Source organism: Amblyraja radiata, chromosome 39, assembly GCF_010909765.2.
Source record: "Amblyraja radiata isolate CabotCenter1 chromosome 39, sAmbRad1.1.pri, whole genome shotgun sequence".
Classification (NCBI taxonomy): Eukaryota; Metazoa; Chordata; class Chondrichthyes; order Rajiformes; family Rajidae; genus Amblyraja; species Amblyraja radiata.
This window is the reverse complement of record NC_045994.1, coordinates 3,259,917-3,278,258: the sequence shown is the minus strand read 5'-3', so window position 1 is coordinate 3,278,258 and position 18,342 is coordinate 3,259,917. Positions and strand designations below refer to the sequence as shown.

Sequence of the window (18,342 nt, the reverse complement as noted above, 5' to 3'; positions counted from 1 at the left end):
TGTAGAATTTAAATTTAAGTAATTCAATAAAATCAGAATTTGAATAGCTAGTCTTAACGCACAAGAAATCTCCAAAAAATCCCATCTGGTTCTTCAGGTAAGGAATTCTCTTGTTCTTAGCTAGTTGGCATCATTTTGAGCACAGACATTATGGGCCGAAGGGCCTGTTCCTGGTTAGTTTAGTTTAAAGATGCAGCGCGGAAACAGGCCCTTCAGCCCACCGTGTCCACCGACCAGCGATTCTCGCACATTAACACCATCCTACACACACTAGGAATAATTTACATTTATACCAAGCCAATTAACCCACAAACCTGTACGTCTTTGGAGTGTGGGAGGAAACCGAAGATATCGGAGAAAACCCACGCAGGTCACAGGGAGAACGTACAAACTCCGTACAGACAGCACGTGTAATGAGGATCGAAACGGGATCGCTGGCGCTGTACGTAACGCACTCTACCGATGCGCCGCCCGTGCTGCCCAATTCTGTAATTGTTCTATGATGGATCGAGTAACTGCAGACCCACCAACTCTGACGGTCGTTCCAATTCAGCAGCAGTTAGGCATGGCCTGTAATGCCTGACATTGGCAGAGACGTTCTCATTCCATGACCCAGTTAATAAAGGCAAATGTAAATGAGCTGAATCTTACCTCTTTCCCTTCCTGTATTTCTCTGTGTAACTATTGTAAACAGCGAAATAATTGTGGCTACAACATTCACAACAGTGGACCAGAACAGCAGCAAAACGTGTGGAAATTCAGGACTTCGACGTCTCTGCTTGCGAGTACTCAGCGAATCCCAAGCCTCACAAAGTCGCGGGTTACAAGTGTTGGCTTTTGAGCGGAAAACTTGGCCCAACGTTTGTGCTATTTGTCACTACTTGATAATGATGATAAATACTCTACGCTAAGAGCACATCTGACACTTGTCTCCTGAGCACAGAGACTGAGATATCCTGCCCAAAACTCAACCCATTGAAAATAGTTGGCTGAACAATAACATCCGCTTTTTGCAATGAGTCGTTTGGTACTGAGATGCAGAGAGTAATTATTGGCAACAGAAATAGATTGGCATGGTTGATATCATTAGGAGGATTCCCTCAACCCACTACCATGTTCACAGTTGTAATTGGTACTTATCCAATGATACATTCCAACCCTTCCCCATTGACTGGGTTGGAAGCTTCATCCATCTGCAGTATAAAACATATATGCTGTTGACACTTAGGGCTTCTTCATTGAAATGCCTGTAAAGGGCTTGTCCCACTTACACGACTTTTTCGGCGACTGCCAGCACCTGTCATAGGTCGTTGCAGGTCGCCGAAAATTTTCAACATGTTGAAAATCCAGTGGCGACCAGAACAAGGTACGACTCTTTGGGTGACTATAGACAATAGACAATAGACAACAGGTGCAGGAGTAGGCCATTTGGCCATTCGAGCCAGCACCGCCATTCAATGTGATCATGGCTGATCATCCCCAATCAGTACCCCATTCCTGCCTTCTGCCCATATCCCCTGACTCCGCTATTTTTAAGAGCCCTATCTAGCTCTCGCTTGAAAGTATACAGAGAACCTGCCTCCACCGCCCTCTGAGGCAGAGAATTCCACAGCTTCACCACTCTCGTGAGAAAAAGTGTTTCCTCGTCTCCGTTCTAAATGGCAGAGTGTACAAGCCCAGCTGCTCCATTCTCTCAGCATATGACAGTCCCGCCATCCCGGGAATTAACCTTGTAAACCTACGCTGCACTCCCACAATAGCAAGAATGTCCTTCCTCAAATTAGGGGACCAAAACGGCACACAATACTCCAGGTATGGTTTCACTAGGGCTCTGTACAACTGCAGAAGGAACTCTTTGCTCCTATATTCGATTCCTCTTCACCATGTCGCCAGGGTGTCGCCTGTATGGTCGTGAGTCGTCTCCTCAGTCGCCCAAAGAGTCGTGGTGTCTTTCTGGTCGCATGTTGAAAATTTTCGGCGACCTGCAACAACCTATGACAGGTGCCGGAAGTCGCTGAAAAAGTTGCGTAAGTGGGACAGGCCCATTACAGTCGCCAACCACATAGCTGCTGTGGCACAGTATCACGGTGGTAGAAGCCATCCTAATAGGTCTGACTTCCAGCCCCCGCCCCCCCATGACACCAACCAGTACTTTACAATGGTAGACACAAAATGCTGGGGTGAAGGGCCTGTCCCACGAGCATGCGACTGCATGCGGCAAGCGCGACCAAACCGGAAGCGGGGGCTGCGCGGAGGTAGAGTGATCCTGTACGAGTTGACGAGAAGTTCGAGTGAAGGCGTACGCCGTCAAGACGCTGCATACGCCGTCAAGACATTGCATACGGCGTCAAGACGCTGCGCACACGCCCGTCGAGGCGGTGCTTACGGTGTCGAGGCGGCTGCGGGCCGGCAGGCCGTTGCCGCACGGAATATTCTAGACAGTGTTAGTTTTTCGGAGCCCCGCGCGATGTCGGGACCAGCTCCGCACAACTCCATGTGTCTCCGGCGATCGAAGTGGGACCGGCCCCGCGAGGCCGTACGGCTCAAGCGACCACGTTAGGTCGCGCTTGCCGCATGGAGTCGTATGCTCGTGGGACAGGCCCAATACTCAGCAGGTCAAGCAGCATCTCTGGAGAGAAGGAATGGGTGGCGTTCCGGGTCGAGTGGTACAATGAGGCAATCCTGAACAAAATGCATGAGGCAGATAATTTACAATTTTTTCCCTCTCCCCCTCCCCCTCCCCTCTCTTCTTTCTCCTCCTCTCTCTCTCTCCCTCTCTCCCCCCCTCCTAATGGGATGGAAATACTTCATGGAAAGGGTTGGGGAAAAGTCTGTCGCGTAATATTTTGTCACTCCCTACAATATAATGCCGCCTGGCCACATGAATGTAATTCATAAACTAAAAGAATGCACCAACGTTAGTAGAATGACTCATTTACTGCAGAGCACAGCAATGATGAAGAATTCTACCGAAGTTGATGCAGATGCAAAACAATAAATGCTGAGAAATCTCCCTCATGGAACGCTGGCCATAAACTAAACGCATCATCACACCACACAGCTCGTTATCGGAGTCCTTAAGCCACAAGGGACATTTTGTAACACTGGAAACATTTGCATTGTCTGATAATTCCAGCCAAAGCCACAAGCATCAGTCACGCAACGTGAGATTAATAGAGTAGATCATTGTAGCCCCAGGAGTAAACCATTTCCATGTCATCCTAAACCGATGTCACAATCTGATAATGTGTGTAATGAGTGACCCGGGTTCGATCCTGACCTCGGGTACTGTCCGTGAGGAGTTTGCACATTCTATTTGTGTCCATGTGGGTTCTCTCTGGATGCTCCAGCTTCCTCCCACATCCCAAGGACGTGTGTTGATTAGCCTCTCTAACATTGCCCATAATGTGTAGGGAGTGGATGAGAAAGAGGGATCACATAGAACTCGTGTGAACTAGATGATCAATGGTCTCGGTGGGCCGAAGGGCCTATTTCCATGCCATATCTTTCAATCAATCAGTCGATCAGTCCCATTTTCAAGAGGAGCAAGAAATGCTCAGACCTTTGAGAGAACTGTTGCTGATATTCAACTTGTATTGGTAAACTGTAAAGAGGACAATGTTAGAGGGTACATCAGCCTGCTTAAATAATCAGCAAAGTACTTCCAATTATGGTCTCAAGAATTCAACTCACCTTTTCCTAGAGGTGGATAATATTCTTCTGACTCTGGTTCTTCTGGTGTCTCCTTAGGTTTTGCTGCAAAGCATAAAACAAGATGTCAGTTCAGCCGCTCTTTTCAGACACCCCTGATCTTCTGAACTTTCAGTGCAGTGGTTTGTGTGGCTAGATGATTTGTCCAAACTCTTTGTTCAAAGTCTTCAGTCCACACCCCCCACCCCTGTATTCCACGTATCCAGTACTTAGCCCAAAATACCTGTACACCTTCCCTCTGTAGCGGCATCTAGTGGTTGAGCTGTGCATGCAGAACCCTCGTCAGGAGTCGGGACTGTCACGTGACATGGTTTTTCGCGGGGTTTTAGTTTGTTCAGTAAGTAGTGCTCTTCGCAACGACAAGAGCTTAAAAAACCGCGACTAAGTGCTCGTGTAGTTCAAGTAACGTTTTGTCATAAAACCATTTGCTCTACCCACTTGGTCTCACTACACCTTTCTATTTTTATCCACTTCTGAAGCACGGATTATTTGCAGTTTGTGTTATAAAGTCATAAAGTGATACAATGTGGAAACAGGCCCTTGGCCCAACTTGCCCACACTAGCCAACATGTCCCAGCAACACTAGTCCCACCTGCCTTTGTTTGGTCCATGTACCTGTCCAACTGTTTCTTAAACGTTGCGATAGTCCCAGCCTCAACTACCTCCTCTGGCAGCTTGTTCCATACACCCACCACTCTTTGTGTGAAAAAGTTACCCCTCAGATTCCTATTAAATCTTCTCCCCTTCACCTTAAACCTACAGTATGTCCTCTGGTACTCGATTCACCTACTCTGGGCAAGAGGGTAGCAGGATTTCATCTCAAGTCTTGAGGTAAACAATGGCAGCTAAATTAATGCAAAACAAAACCTGGCCTGGTTCAATCCTCACCTGATGGGTTTTCAAAAATAAATTAATGAAAAACAATTAGAATTGGAAACAACAATCATCTCCGACCCAGAGCTCCATATTTATGCCACCCTTTCCACAAATAAATATTTCATAAATTCTCTCCTGAACATGCTGTCTCTGATTCTTCGTGTGGGAAAGAACTGCAGATGCTGGTTTATACCAAAGTGCTGAAGAAGGGTCTGTACCCGAAACGTCACCCATTCCGTCTCTCCAGAGATGCTGCCTGTCACGATGAGTTACTCCAACACTTTGTGTCTATCTTCAGGCCTGCGCAGTTGGGGGCTATGGGTCAGTGGTGGAATATTGCCTTGGGGAAATGGGACCCAACGGGTCCCACTTGGTCTAGTAAAATACTAAAGGACATAGCTTTAAGATGAGACGGACAACATATAAAGGAGATATGTGGACAAGTTTATTTCACACAAAGAGGGGTGAGTACCCGGAATGTGCTGCCAGGGTGATGGTGCAGTCAGATATGATAGTGGCGTATAAGAGACTTTTGGATAGGTACATGGAAGTGCTGGGAATGGATCACCGAATGTCATATTCAGTTTAGAGATACAGTGTGGAAACAGGCCCTTCGGCCCACCGAGTCTACTACCCTACACACACAAGGGCCAATTTACATTTATCCCAAGTCAATTAACTTACAAACCTGTACGTCTTTGGAGTGTAGGGGAAACCCAAGATCTCGACGAAAACCCACGCGGTAACATGGGGAACATACAATCGACAATAGACAATAGGTGCACGAGTAGGCCATCCGGCCCTTCGAGCCAGCACCGCCATTCAATGTGATCATGGCTGATCATCCCCAATCAGTACCCCGTTCCTGCCTTCTCCCCATATCCCCTGACTCCGCTATTTTTAAGAGCCCTATCTCTCTCCCTCTTGAAAGCATCCAGAGAACCTGCCTCCACCGCCCTCTGAGGCAGAGAATTCCACAGACTCACCACTCTCTGTGAGAAAAAGTGTTTCCTCGACTCTGTTCTAAATGGCAAACCCCATACAGACAGTACCCGTAGTCGGGATTGAACCTGGGTCTCTGGCGCTGTAAGCGCTGCAAAGCAGCAACTCTACCGCTGCGCCACCGTGCCGCACAGACATTGTGGGTCCAAGAGCCTGTGCTGTGTTAATCTATGGTCCATAACTCTTTATGGCATTAAACTTAGAATGGAGCACCAGTTGCCGATCTCCGTATCCATGCCACAGTGACATTATAGTTCGTGGTTACGTGATTGTTCCAAGATATTTGGCTGCTACTATTCATACACTCACTTTATTTTGGATCAGGAGTTATTTTTCTTTCAATTCCCCAATGATGACGGAAAGTCGTACACATCATCTGCAGCCACTGAGACAGACCTCCATCACAGCTACACCAGTCCAATAACCAGATTACACAACAGAGCCAACTATCCTCCCTTCCTTCATTTTAACCCATGTTCATCCACTTATTGATTTCTTTTCACTGGATACAGTGGGCAGATAATGATCGTACGTGTAGGGAGGATGCTGGTTTAAACTGAAGATAGACACAAAATGCTGGAGTAATTCAGCGGGACAGGCAGCATCTCTGGAGAGAAGGAATGGGCGACGTTTCGAGTCGAGACAGAGTCTGAAGAAGGGTCTCGACCCGAAACGTCGTCCGAACGCACTATGGGAACTTCACTCGCCCCTCTGCAGGAACTATACATCAGGAGGTGCAACTCTAGAGCCAATAAGATCATGGGAGACCCCTTCCACCCCTGCAACGGACTGTTCCAGCTGCTACGGTCAGGCAAACGCCTCCGTTGCCATGCTGAGAGAACGGAGAGGTTGAGAAGGAGTTTCTTCCCAGAGACCATTAGGACTGTAAACTCCTATCTCACCAGGGACTAACTACTGTACCACTCTACTGCTTTTTTTTAAATTGCTGTTGTTTTCCCATTTTCCTTCCGCCCACAATATGTAATATGTCAAAGAATATGTGATTCTGTTCCATTACGTTTGTCGTTTGTTTGTTTGTTTGTTTTTTGTACAAAGTCCGCGAGCATTGCCACTTTTCATTTCACTGCACATCTCGTATGTGTATGTGACGAATAAACTTGACTTGCCTTGAAACGTCACCCATTCCTTCTCTCCAGAGATGCTGCCTGCACTCCAGTATTTTGTGTCTATCTTTGAATAATGTCTCTACTGTCTTTTTGTTAAAAGTTTATGCAAACAAAGGTCTTCTGAGCTGAAGCGTTTCTAGAAACGACACCAGGCTCTTGAACTTTCTTTTATTATCCCTGTGATGACGTCTTTTAAAAATCAGAACACAGACATAAAATGGAAATTGAGTAATAGGGCCCCACAGAATAATTATTTACATTGAGATAGACAATTACCGAGACTACTTGATGCTTTGTTAAAACAATGAACTAGAGATGATGATTTACAAGGGTCCTGACCCAATACGTCACCCATCTATGTTCCCCAGAGACACTGCCTGACCCACCGAGTTACTCCAGCACATTGTGTCTCCACTTGATACATTCTTCATTTGTGCAAAAGAAGACAAGGAAAAGAAGCACTAACAGGAGCAAATATCATATCTTATTTGTTGTGTGTGTTTTATTCCCATTGGGATTTGAACAACATATGAATTGAACCGAATGTCATTTTGGCATCCTGCTGCTGATTTGGTCAATCTTCAGAACAGTTGGTACACAAGCTGGTTGCTAACTCAAATCCTGTTTCCCTGTGGAACTAAAAGGAGACGACTGCTTTCCGAAACAGACAGCCTGAACACTGAAGGGAGGATTAAATGATGTTGATGTCTGCGGCACACCTGAATTTTGTTTTGTTTTTTAAAGTATTTAGAGATACAGCGTGGAAACAGGCATTTCGGCCCACCGAGTCTGTGCCGACCAGCGATCCCCATACATTTACATTTAAGAAAGAACTGCAGATGCTGGAAAAATCGAAGGTAGACAAAAATGCTGGAGAAACTCAGCGGGTGAGGCAGCATCTATAGATGCTGCCTCACCCGCTGAGTTTCTCCAGCATTTTTGTCTACCGCATACATTTACACTATCCTACACACACTATGGACAATTTACACACACATCAAGCCAACTGACCTAATTGGACACAATTGGGCGGTATGGTGGCGCAGCGGTAGAGTTGCTGCCTTACAGCGCTTGCAGCGCCGGAGACCCGGGTTCGATCCTGACTATGGGTGCTGTCTGTACGGAGTTTGTACGTTCTCCCCGTGACCACGTGAGTTTTCTCCGAGATCTTTGGTTTCTTCCAACACTCCAAAGACGTACAGGTTTGTAGGTTAATTGGCTTGGTATGAATGTAAATTTCCCTATTGTGTGGGGATCGCTGGCCAGTGCGGACTCAGTGGGCCGAAGGGCCTGTTTCCGCTCTGTATCTCTAAAGGAAACAATTGAAGCTGATCATCTTAGAAACTGAGACTGAGCTAAACTGCACAGTTACTCCAGCTTTTTGTGTCTATCTCTGGTTTAAACCGGCATCTGCAGTTTCTTCCCACACAACCTACAAACCTGTACGTGTTTGGAGTGTGGGAGGAAACCGAAGATCTCGGAGAAAACCCACTCAAGGTCACAGGGAGAACATCGTACAAACTCCGTACAGACAGCACCAGTAGTCGGGATTGAACCTGCGTCACTGCCGCTGCAAGCACTATAAGGCAGTAACTCTACTGCTGCGCCACCATGTTTATTTTGCACTAATGCCCCTGGTCTTTATTTATAGTCTTTTTGTTCAAGTTGCTGTCTTGCAGAAATGTATCTGCCATTTTATGTTTAATTTATGGATAATTTATGCATGTTGTGTGCTTGTCTGAGTGTACGCACCTGTAATGATGCTGCAAGCATTACATCATCGGACCCGTGCATGTGAAGTAAACTCGACTTGACGTCACCAAAACCCATCTGTTTCACTGATGTCCTTCAGGTGAGGGACACTACTGCTCATACTCGGACTGATGTAGACACAAACCCAGACTCTCAGTCCAGGCCATGGCAAGACAAGCAACTCTATTCTGGGGATTAAATGCTGCCCGAGTCAATGATTGCCCACTTCTCCTGCTTCAGCAAATACCTACATTCTTTCCGAGGCTTTTCGTCCCAAGTATCTCCGTAGTCATACGTTTCATCAGGGTTGGGTTCTATCGGCAGTGCTGAAAAACACACAACATTCGACATTGCTGATTTTATCTGTAGACTTAGAAGCACAAAACTCGGTGTGTATTGTTGCAGCCCAGGCAATACAACTTTGTCTGATGTTCACCGACCGGCAGGTTGATGTTGAGAATGGAACAGTTATATTCTCATCTTAATGACAATAGTCACCATTTCATTACGCCCTGTTTCCAATATAACCAGCTGTGATGTTCTTATTTTTTAATATCATAGAGTGATACAGCGTGGAGTCCCCATAGCAGAAGCGTCCACGTCGCGGGGCTGGAAACTGGAAGAATCTTGATCTAATTCTGCTCCCACCGTCATCTATTGCAACAAGTGATGGCTTGTCGCCGGATGCTTGCGTCCTATACAGGACGGACGATGACAGCGATGTCAACATTGGAAACATGGAAGATGGACACGAGAGAAGAAGACAGTATGGAAACAGGCCCTTCGGCCCAACGTGCCCACACCGGCCAACATGTTCCCTGGTGAATCAAGATTTACATGACTGCAGCAATGCCTCACATCATGAAGTATATTTTACTGTATTAAAGTATAATACTCCCACCATCGATGCGATCTATAGGAGGCGCTGCCTCAAAAAGGCAGCCAGCATCATCACGGACCCACACCACCCTCGTCCCACTCTCATTTCACTTCTGCCATCGGGAAGAAGATACAGGAGCCTGAAAACTGTAACGTCCTGGTTCAGGAACAGCTTCTTCCCAACCAACATTCGGCTGTTGATCACGACAAACTCCAGTTAAACTCCGAACTATGAAATGCCTGGGGTGCACGAGGGACTTGAAGCTTTACTTCTGTTTTTGCACCATATTGTTTTGATTTAATTTATTGACATTCTTTATTTGTTTATCGTGGCATCTACTAAGTATTATACCTGTCGAGCTGCTACAAGTAAGAATGTCATTGTTCTGTTTCAGGAGAGATAACAATAAAACACTTTGCCCCATTGACTCTTCCCACTAATGAATCAAACTGAACGCTATGATGCCTCGTGCCAGCTTCGTCTGCATTCAGAATGATTAGTGCAGCACATACAAAGCATCTGGTCCAGACCACACACAAGCCTCATTGATACACCTCCAGATACGGAAACCCCTCTGGACAATAAGCATCAGCTGCAGCTGGAAGCAGATGACAACACATCTCGATAGACAGACTGTGTGCGAGCTGCCTTTGACCTCTGTAATGCCACCTGTATTCAGGTGGAAAAATAGTCAATCTCACTGAGACCCAGTGAGTGGCAGTTCATCTGATTGAGTGGAATGCAGTTGTATGTGTTAGTATCCTAGATGAATGAAACAGCTGAGTGTTTCCGTCAGAGACCATTAAAGGAGTGGAACTGCTCTATGTTTATTTATTTATTTATTCTTTTTATTTTTAGGGGCTGGATAAATGCTGCAAATGCCGGCATTTACTGCCTATCCTTCAATGCCTTTGTGACACAAAGTGCTGGAGTGACTCAGTCGGTCAAGCAGCACCTCAGGGGAATATGGATAGGTGACCATTTTGGTTCGCGACCATTCTTCAGACTGAAGAAGGCTGAAGAACAATCCCGGCCTGAAACGTCACCTATCCATGTTCTCCAGAGATGCTGAAGGGGCTGTCCCACTTGGGCGACCTAATTGGTGAGTTTAGAAGAGTTTGAAAAAGTGACATGTTGAAGCCCTCCTTCGACTATGTTGAAGACCAGCTTCAACTAGCAATGACTCGCTGCAACTAACTTCGGGAAAATTGGACATCGAATTGTGGAGTGAAGACAACCTCCTTTGATCTCCTTCGACCTCCCTTCAACTATGTTGAAGACTACCTACGACTACATTCGACTACCCTCGATAACCTACGACTAACATGCCGACCTACTAGGATTAAACCTACGAATATAAAAAGTATAGATTTTTTCCATGGCGACCCTTTTTTACTCGCGGGCATTTTTTATTGAAAAGCATATTCAAAAAAACGCCGTGACCTAGCTGAGGCCTCGAGTACACGGCGACTACTCTCGAGCATGAAGGAAAGTTATGAAGACCTCCAACGACCTCGTGTCGACCATGCTGCGAGTATGAGTCGAGGGCAAACTCGCCAGAACTCGCGGGTTAGGTCGCCCACGTGGGACAGCCCCTTGATTTGGTCCAGTGCTTTGTGCCTCTTTTGGTATGTCGACATCTACAGTTCTTTGTCTCTACCTTTCAGGAGGTGTTGGGCAGTCGAGACCTGTTGCAAATCTCCTTGTGGTCTCACCTTGCCTTTGGAGAGGGAGGTCCAGGAATTACTCACAGTGATTATACACTGATGATGTATTTCCAGATAAGAAAAGTGTGACTTGGACACCTACATGTGGAGGTGTTTCCATGTACATGTTGCCCTAAACCTTCTTGGTAGTGGAGGTTAATCAGAATACACCCAGAACAAAGCATTATAATGTAAAAACCGCTATGATCTTAGAAACATAGAAACATAGAAATTAGGTGCAGGAGTAGGCCATTCGGCCCTTCGAGCCTGCACCGCCATTCAATATGATCATGGCTGATCATCCAACTCAGTATCCCGTACCTGCCTTCTCTCCATACCCTCTGATCCCCTTAGCCACAAGGGCCACATCTAACTCCCTCTTAAATATAGCCAATGAACTGGCCTCGACTACCCTCTGTGGCAGGGAGTTCCAGAGATTCACCACTCTCTGTGTGAAAAAAGTTCTTCTCATCTCGGTTTTAAAGGATTTCCCCCTTATCCTTAAGCTGTGACCCCTTGTCCTGGACTTCCCCAACATCGGGAGCAATCTTCCTGCATCTAGCCTGTCCAACCCCTTAAGAATTTTGTAAGTTTCTATAAGATCCCCTCTCAATCTCCTAAATTCTAGAGAGTATAAACCAAGTCTATCCAGTCTTTCTTCATAAGACAGTCCTGACATCCCAGGAATCAGTCTGGTGAACCTTCTCCGCACTCCCTCTAGGGCAATAATGTCCTTCCTCAGATTTGGAGACCAAAACTGTACGCAATACTCCAGGTGTGGTCTCACCAAGACCCTGTACAACTGTAGTAGAACCTCCCTGCTCCTGTACTCAAATCCTTTTGCTATGAAAGCTAACATACCATTCGCTTTTTTATTTGTTTTTGCTTCCCACGCCCTGCCTCACCAGCACGTGCACACCAGTGGCCAGCCCTACGAATCTTATTTAACAACCTGTTTAATGCGGCCTACTCCAGAATCACATAAAGAAACTATTATCACAAAAAGTTACAGCACAAGGAAGAGAATACCTACATGTTTCACCATCCCAAGGGTTTTCCTCCCATGTGTCTCCATAGTCATAGGTCTCATCAGTTTCGGTCTCGTTGGATTGTGCTGAAAAACATATGTTGCATCTTAAAGTACCTCATGATCCAACGTTCCCCACATGGATCCATGTCCTCATTACACTCAGCTTTGAGCCTACACCAGAGTCCCAAAATATAGTCCCACTCTATTCCTGAACCTGCTGCAGCAGATAGAAAAAGATTCCGTCACCTTATCAAAGTCTTGTTGGATAAAGCCCAGCTCCTGAGTATTCGGATTCACTGCTGGGAATCCCCAGGCACAGTGCAAGTGTAGAGCGGGTGTTCAGAATGGTTCCATGAGACAAGGAGAAGCCCAACATCAATGGCGGATGGCGCCCATCAACTACCCACCAGCCTGTTCCCTTCAGGAAGCTTGTCCCACCAGTAGGAGAGACTGGGGCTTCTGCATTGCAGAACTGGACTGGAAGCCATGCATCCCCCAACATGGGGTCCATGGAGAGCCTATTGTATCAGCAACATCAATCAATCAATCAATCAGTTTTATTCGTCATTTGCACATAAAGTGCAAGTGAAATGAATTTGTCAGCAGCGGTACAATAAAAAAAGAACACACAATACACAATAAAAATTTAACACAGACATCCACCACAGCATTCATCACTGTGGTGGAAGGCACAACATTTGGCCAGTCCTCCTCCATTTCCCCCCGTGGTCGGGACCTCAACCCTCCACAGCCTCCACTCTACATCTGTGGCATCCAGATGTGTAGACAAGGTAAAGTCCAGGTAAGTCCTGAATCGGTGCTTCCCCACCGGAGACCGCTTCAGGCTGCCGCGGGCCAGCGAACGGAGCGCTCCCCGGAACATAACCAGACTTCCTCACTGGCACAGCCATGCTGTACACCGTAGATATTACAGGGAACGGGAGTGTTGCATTCTTACAGACAAACCTGTCCAATCAACCTGTCCTATCCATGTCCCTGTCTAACTGTGTCTTAAATATTGGGATAGTCCCAGCCTCAACTACCTCCTCTGGCAGCTTGTTTCGTACACCCACCACCCTTTGTGTGAAAAAGTTACCCCTCAGATTCCTATTAAATCTTTTCCCCTTCACCTTAAACCTATGTCCTCTTGTCCTTGACTCTCCCACTCTGGGCAAGAGACTCTGTGCATCTATTATTACAAAACATAACAATACAAACTGTACAAGAATACCTACTTGTGTCTCCATCCCAAGGGTTCTCGTCCCATATATCTCCGTAGTCATACGTCTCGTCAGTTTTGGACTCTTTGGGTTGTACTGAAAAACATACATTTCATCATAGACCCTGCAGTTCAATATCTCTAGACATCCACCCCGATTGCACTCAATCAGCTCTGGCGAGCAGCCTGAACACCAGAGGTCCCACAATAGACACTCTAATAGATGGAGACAAAATGCACTATTAGACAGGCCTAGACAGAGTGGACATGGAGAGGATGTTTCCAGTAGTTGGGAGAGTCTCGGACCAGAGGGCACAGCCTCGGAATAAAAGGATGTACCTTTAGAATGGAGATGAGGAGGAAATTCTTTCGAGCATAGTGAGTCTGTGGAATTCATTGCCACAGATGGCTGTGGAGGCCAAGTCATTGGGTATTTTTAAAGCAGTGACTAATAGGTTTTTAATTAGTAAGGCCATCAAACATGATGGCAGGACAAGGGTCAAGATGGAAAAGTAGATCAGCCGTGACCGAATGTCGGAGCAGACTCGATGCATAAGTTCTAGGAGCAGAATTAGGCCATTTGGCCCATCACGTCTACTCTGCCATTCAATCATGGCTGATCTATATACCCCTCTCAACCACATTCTCCTGCCTTATTCCCATAACCCCTGACACCCGTACTGATCAAGAATCTATCAACCCCCACCATGACAATATCCATTGACTTGGCCTCCACAGCCGTCTGTGGCAATGAATTCCACAGATTCACCACCCTTTGACATGTACAAAATCATGAGAGGAATAGATCGGGTAGATGTACAGAATCTCCTGCCCAGAGTAGGGGAATTGAGGACTCAAATACATAGGTTCAAGGTGAAGGGGAAAAGATTTAATAGGAATCCGAGGGGTAACTTTTTCACACAAGGGTGGTGGGTGTATGGAACAAGCTGCCAGATCAGGTAGTTGAGGCTGGGACTATCTCAACCTTTAAGAAACAGTTAGACAGGTACATGGATAGGGCAGGTTTGGAGGGATATGGACCAAGCGTACGCAGGTGGGACTAATGTAGCTGGGACATGTTGGTCGGTGTGGGCAATATGGGCCGAAGGGCCTGTTTCCACCCTGTATCACTCAATGACTCTAGTAGGCGATTCTAGAACTTACAAATTAGTCTTTAATAGCCACGGTCTTGAATTAGCACCCACTGTCTTTTCCCCAGTGTAGGTGAGTTTAAAGGTGGAGATCGGTTCACGGTGAGAGGGAAAAGATCTAAAGAGTAGCTGAGGGTCACCTGTTTCAAACAGAGGTTGGTGCATACACGGAATGAGCTGCCAGATTAAGTAATTGAGGTTTAAAAGACACTCGGACAGGTACGTGGAAAGGAAAGGTTTGGAGGGATATGGGACAGGTGCAGGGAAGTTAGACTAGCTTGACTAAGCAACTTGGGCGGGATGGATGGGTTGGTCCAATGGGCCTGTTTCCATGTTGTGTAGACCTATGATTCATGGACCACCTCATGAAACCGCAAAGCTGGAGTGGAGCTGAAGTCATCTTTGATCCTGAGTGGGCAGCCTCAGAAGAGAAGGACCCTTTGTATTAGTGGCCAAGGTGATAGACTGTAGTTTCATTCAGTGCAGCCACATATTGCTGCCATTCCGTTATTACACATTACCTTCCATTCAGCTTTTATCGTCCCTATTTTAATCAAAATTGGGTGAATTAACCAGAAGAAAGCTGAAGCATTGAAGTGTAAAACTGAAATCCAAACCATTGGTAAAGTGGAAAAGTACAGCAGGATATTCAGCATCTAAAAGGAAATAATTCTTTCTGGATAGCGGTTCTTGGTGCTGTTGAAGGGTTCTGCAAAAACGACTATATCTCCTTACAAAATAGAAGATTATTTCAGAGACACAGAAAACTGCAGATGCTGGAATCTTGACCAAAACACAAAGTGCTGGAAGAACTCAAGGCGTCAGGAAGCATCTGTGGAGGGAATGGCCACAACGTTTTGGATTGAGACCCTTCTTCAGACTGAAATATCACCTTTCCATTCCTTCCACAGATGCTGTCTAACTCGTTGAGCGCCTCCAGCACTTTGTTTTTTAGCTCAGGAGGTCATTGTGATTTATCAAAGCTATGCTGTCTGACAGAGCAATCTCTTCTTCAGTCTGAAGAAGGGTCTCGACCCGAAAGGTCACCTATTCCCTCACCCACTGAGTTTCTCCAGCATTTTTGTCTACCTTCGATTTTTCAAGCATCTACAGTTCTTTCTTGAGCAATCTCTTTCCCTCACTAATGTACCCTGCAACATATATCCCCTAGAGCAGTGGTCGGCAACCTACGGCCCCTGGGCCGAATCCGGCCCATATCCCAAAATCATCCGGCCCGCAGACTTCCGTCATCTCCAGTACCTGGAATGTTTAAGAAAGAACTGCAGATGCTGCAAAAATCTAAAGTAGAAAAGAATGCTGCTATAAGTTTCTCCAGCATTTTTTTCTACCTCCGGTACCTGAAAGGTGATTGGCTGTACCACATCCTGCGCAAAGCCGCCGGCACGGCCGTGCAACTTCTGTGTCTGGGCTTCACTGTGGGGATCGGGGTTGTCAATAGGCCGGGGACGAGTGAGTGTGATATTTGAGCTCAGTGCTCCGGCTGGCGTCCTCGAACGGGCTGGATCTATGTGAGCACGTGATTTGATGCCTGCCATCCACGGCGGGATCCATGTGTACATGTGATAGATGTGGCCCGTCACAGACATACGTCCTGGCCCCTTGGCAACAAAGGTTGCCGACCCCTGCCCTACATTCTTCCACTCATCAACACACTGGGGTTAGTCTAAAATGACCAATTAACCCACCAACTGGTGTGCCTTCAGGTTGCGGTAAGAAACCTAGAGGTCTATGAAAACCCATAGAAGCCGATACAATAGTGGTTTTCAAAATACTTTTAGATAGGCACATGGATATGGATGGGAATAGTAGAACGTGCAAACTCCACATAGGCAGTATAGGATGATGCCCCGACTGAACCCGGGTCATCAACTTCAGCCGTGCTGTCACAATAATGTTGTCTTCTTTTAATGCTGAACAGACCTTGTATTTCCAGTAATCTTATTTTTTTTATTTAATTCTCCACCATTAGTCATATCCTTTGTGGTTCATTGTTTTTTTCATCACTGGCTGTAAACAATCTCTTGCAAGCAAAGACACAAAGTGCTGGAGTAACTCAGACAGTGCCTATCCATGTTCTCCAGAGATGCTGCCTGACCTGTTCAGTTAGTCCATCACTTTGTGTCTTTTTTTGTAAATCAGCATCTGCAGTTTCTTGTATCTCCTTGAATCTCATTCAAGCCCTTGTTCCAGTAAAGATTACTGAGTTAAAGGAAGTTATGATATATTGTCACATTATAAATATATTGAAAAAAACTCAGAATGGGTAACTCTGAATAGACGTCTAATTCCATGTCACCTTCTTTACACTCTCTTATGTTTCTAATAGTAGCTGGGCAGTATGAATTCCGATTAGCATCAACACTGTGGTAATATCGTTCAAACGTTGGGGTTTGTGAGCCATGAATGCAAACTGAGTTCATGTGGGATCATTCCAATCATCTGATTTGTAGCTTGGTCCAGGCTGAGTTGGCAGGGCTTGCAAACCCAATTGCTTCCTTGACTGCAGATTAGAAGCTGCTGGATCCAGAGGCACTGGAATGAAATCTCAGTTGCATAGTATAGAGTCGTACAGCATGGAGGGAATCATGACAGAAGTCTCCTCGTGGCAATCCCCAGAAACGGCAAAATGGTGCACTCTGTCACGCATTCTGTCAACATGTTGGATGACGACCAAACAAGATGCCCCATCTCCTATTTGCCTGCAATTGGCCCATATCCCACTGTGTTTGCCTCAGCTGCCTCCACTGGCAGCTCATTCCATATACCAACCACCCTCAGATTCCTATTAAATCTTGCCCCATCTCACCTCAAACCTATGCCCTCTGTTTCTTGATAGTGCATTATATTTCTGAGCTGCGACTGGCAGGAAGGAAATCAGAATGGGCAGAATAATTTTGTTTTCCGGATTACGGTGTCAGGTCATGTGTATTCATGGCAGCTTTGAATCCCCTGTGTAAAGGTGTTGTTACGAGGTGCATTTGCCGTTTGTCATTTGTGAAGCAGTATTAGAACGGACAGACGAACAGAGCACTGCTGTACTCAAGCGAAAAACAAACTTAGTGGGTCAGGCAGCATCCGTGGAGGAAAAAGGACAAATACTCACATTCCCCGTGTTCATCTGTCTCAACTTCCTCAATATCCAACTCAAACTCGAGTTCCTTCTCCAATGTTGTGCCGGAGGGTTTATTTGGTTGGCTCTCCGGGTTGCTCCACCCATCTACAACAAAGAGGAACACTTGGGAAGAATGACTCCTGCACCTAATTTCCTCGCATGGTGAATTCCAGACCTTAGAAGGTGGATCAGCCGTGATCACATTGAATGGCGGTGCTGGCACAAGGGGCCGAATGGCCTACTCCTGCACCTATTGTCTATTGCCTACTGTGGAACGCTGCACAGTACAGCACAGGAACAGGCCCTTCAGCCCACAATGTCTGTGCCAAACATGATGTCATTAACCTAATCTCCTCTGCCTGCATGTGATCCATAACCCTCCATCCCATCCACATCCATGTGCCTATCTAAAGATGTTAGAAACACCACTATTCCACTATCATCTTATTTTTTGCTCACCTAAGTAAAAGAGCCAGCAATGGCTGCCTCGCCAACAGTCTGTCTGTCACTACCTTCTTTGTTGTCTTATAGTATGTGTTAAATGTATGTTTTAGTGTTCTTTAGCTTGTTTAATGTGGGGGGGGGGTACTTTTTTTAAACCTTGACGGAGATGCGATTTTTTTCCATATCGTATCTCCGTCCGCACTGCGGCCTAACATCGAGGAGTTGGGGGCTTCTGCTGGAGACTGACTTCGGGAGCTCCAACCTCGGGAGCTTGCGGACTTACCATCGTGGAGCTCGCGGTCCCTGGTTAG

At 46.2% G+C, this 18,342-nt stretch overlaps 1 protein-coding gene across 1 annotated transcript in view; it reads right to left on the bottom strand.

Annotated features, from left to right (window-relative positions):
* The window catches only part of LOC116967400 (inactive carboxypeptidase-like protein X2), a 90,306-nt gene that overhangs the window by 49,448 nt on the left and 22,516 nt on the right, over positions 1-18,342 (bottom strand). Inside the window, exons 6-10 of the mRNA XM_033013920.1 lie at positions 17,579-17,692; positions 13,320-13,400; positions 12,088-12,168; positions 8,720-8,794; positions 3,694-3,756 (exon numbers count right to left, since the gene is read on the bottom strand). Coding sequence (XP_032869811.1) covers positions 3,694-3,756; positions 8,720-8,794; positions 12,088-12,168; positions 13,320-13,400; positions 17,579-17,692 — 414 coding nt within the window. The remainder of the gene's footprint in view (positions 1-3,693; positions 3,757-8,719; positions 8,795-12,087; positions 12,169-13,319; positions 13,401-17,578; positions 17,693-18,342) is intronic.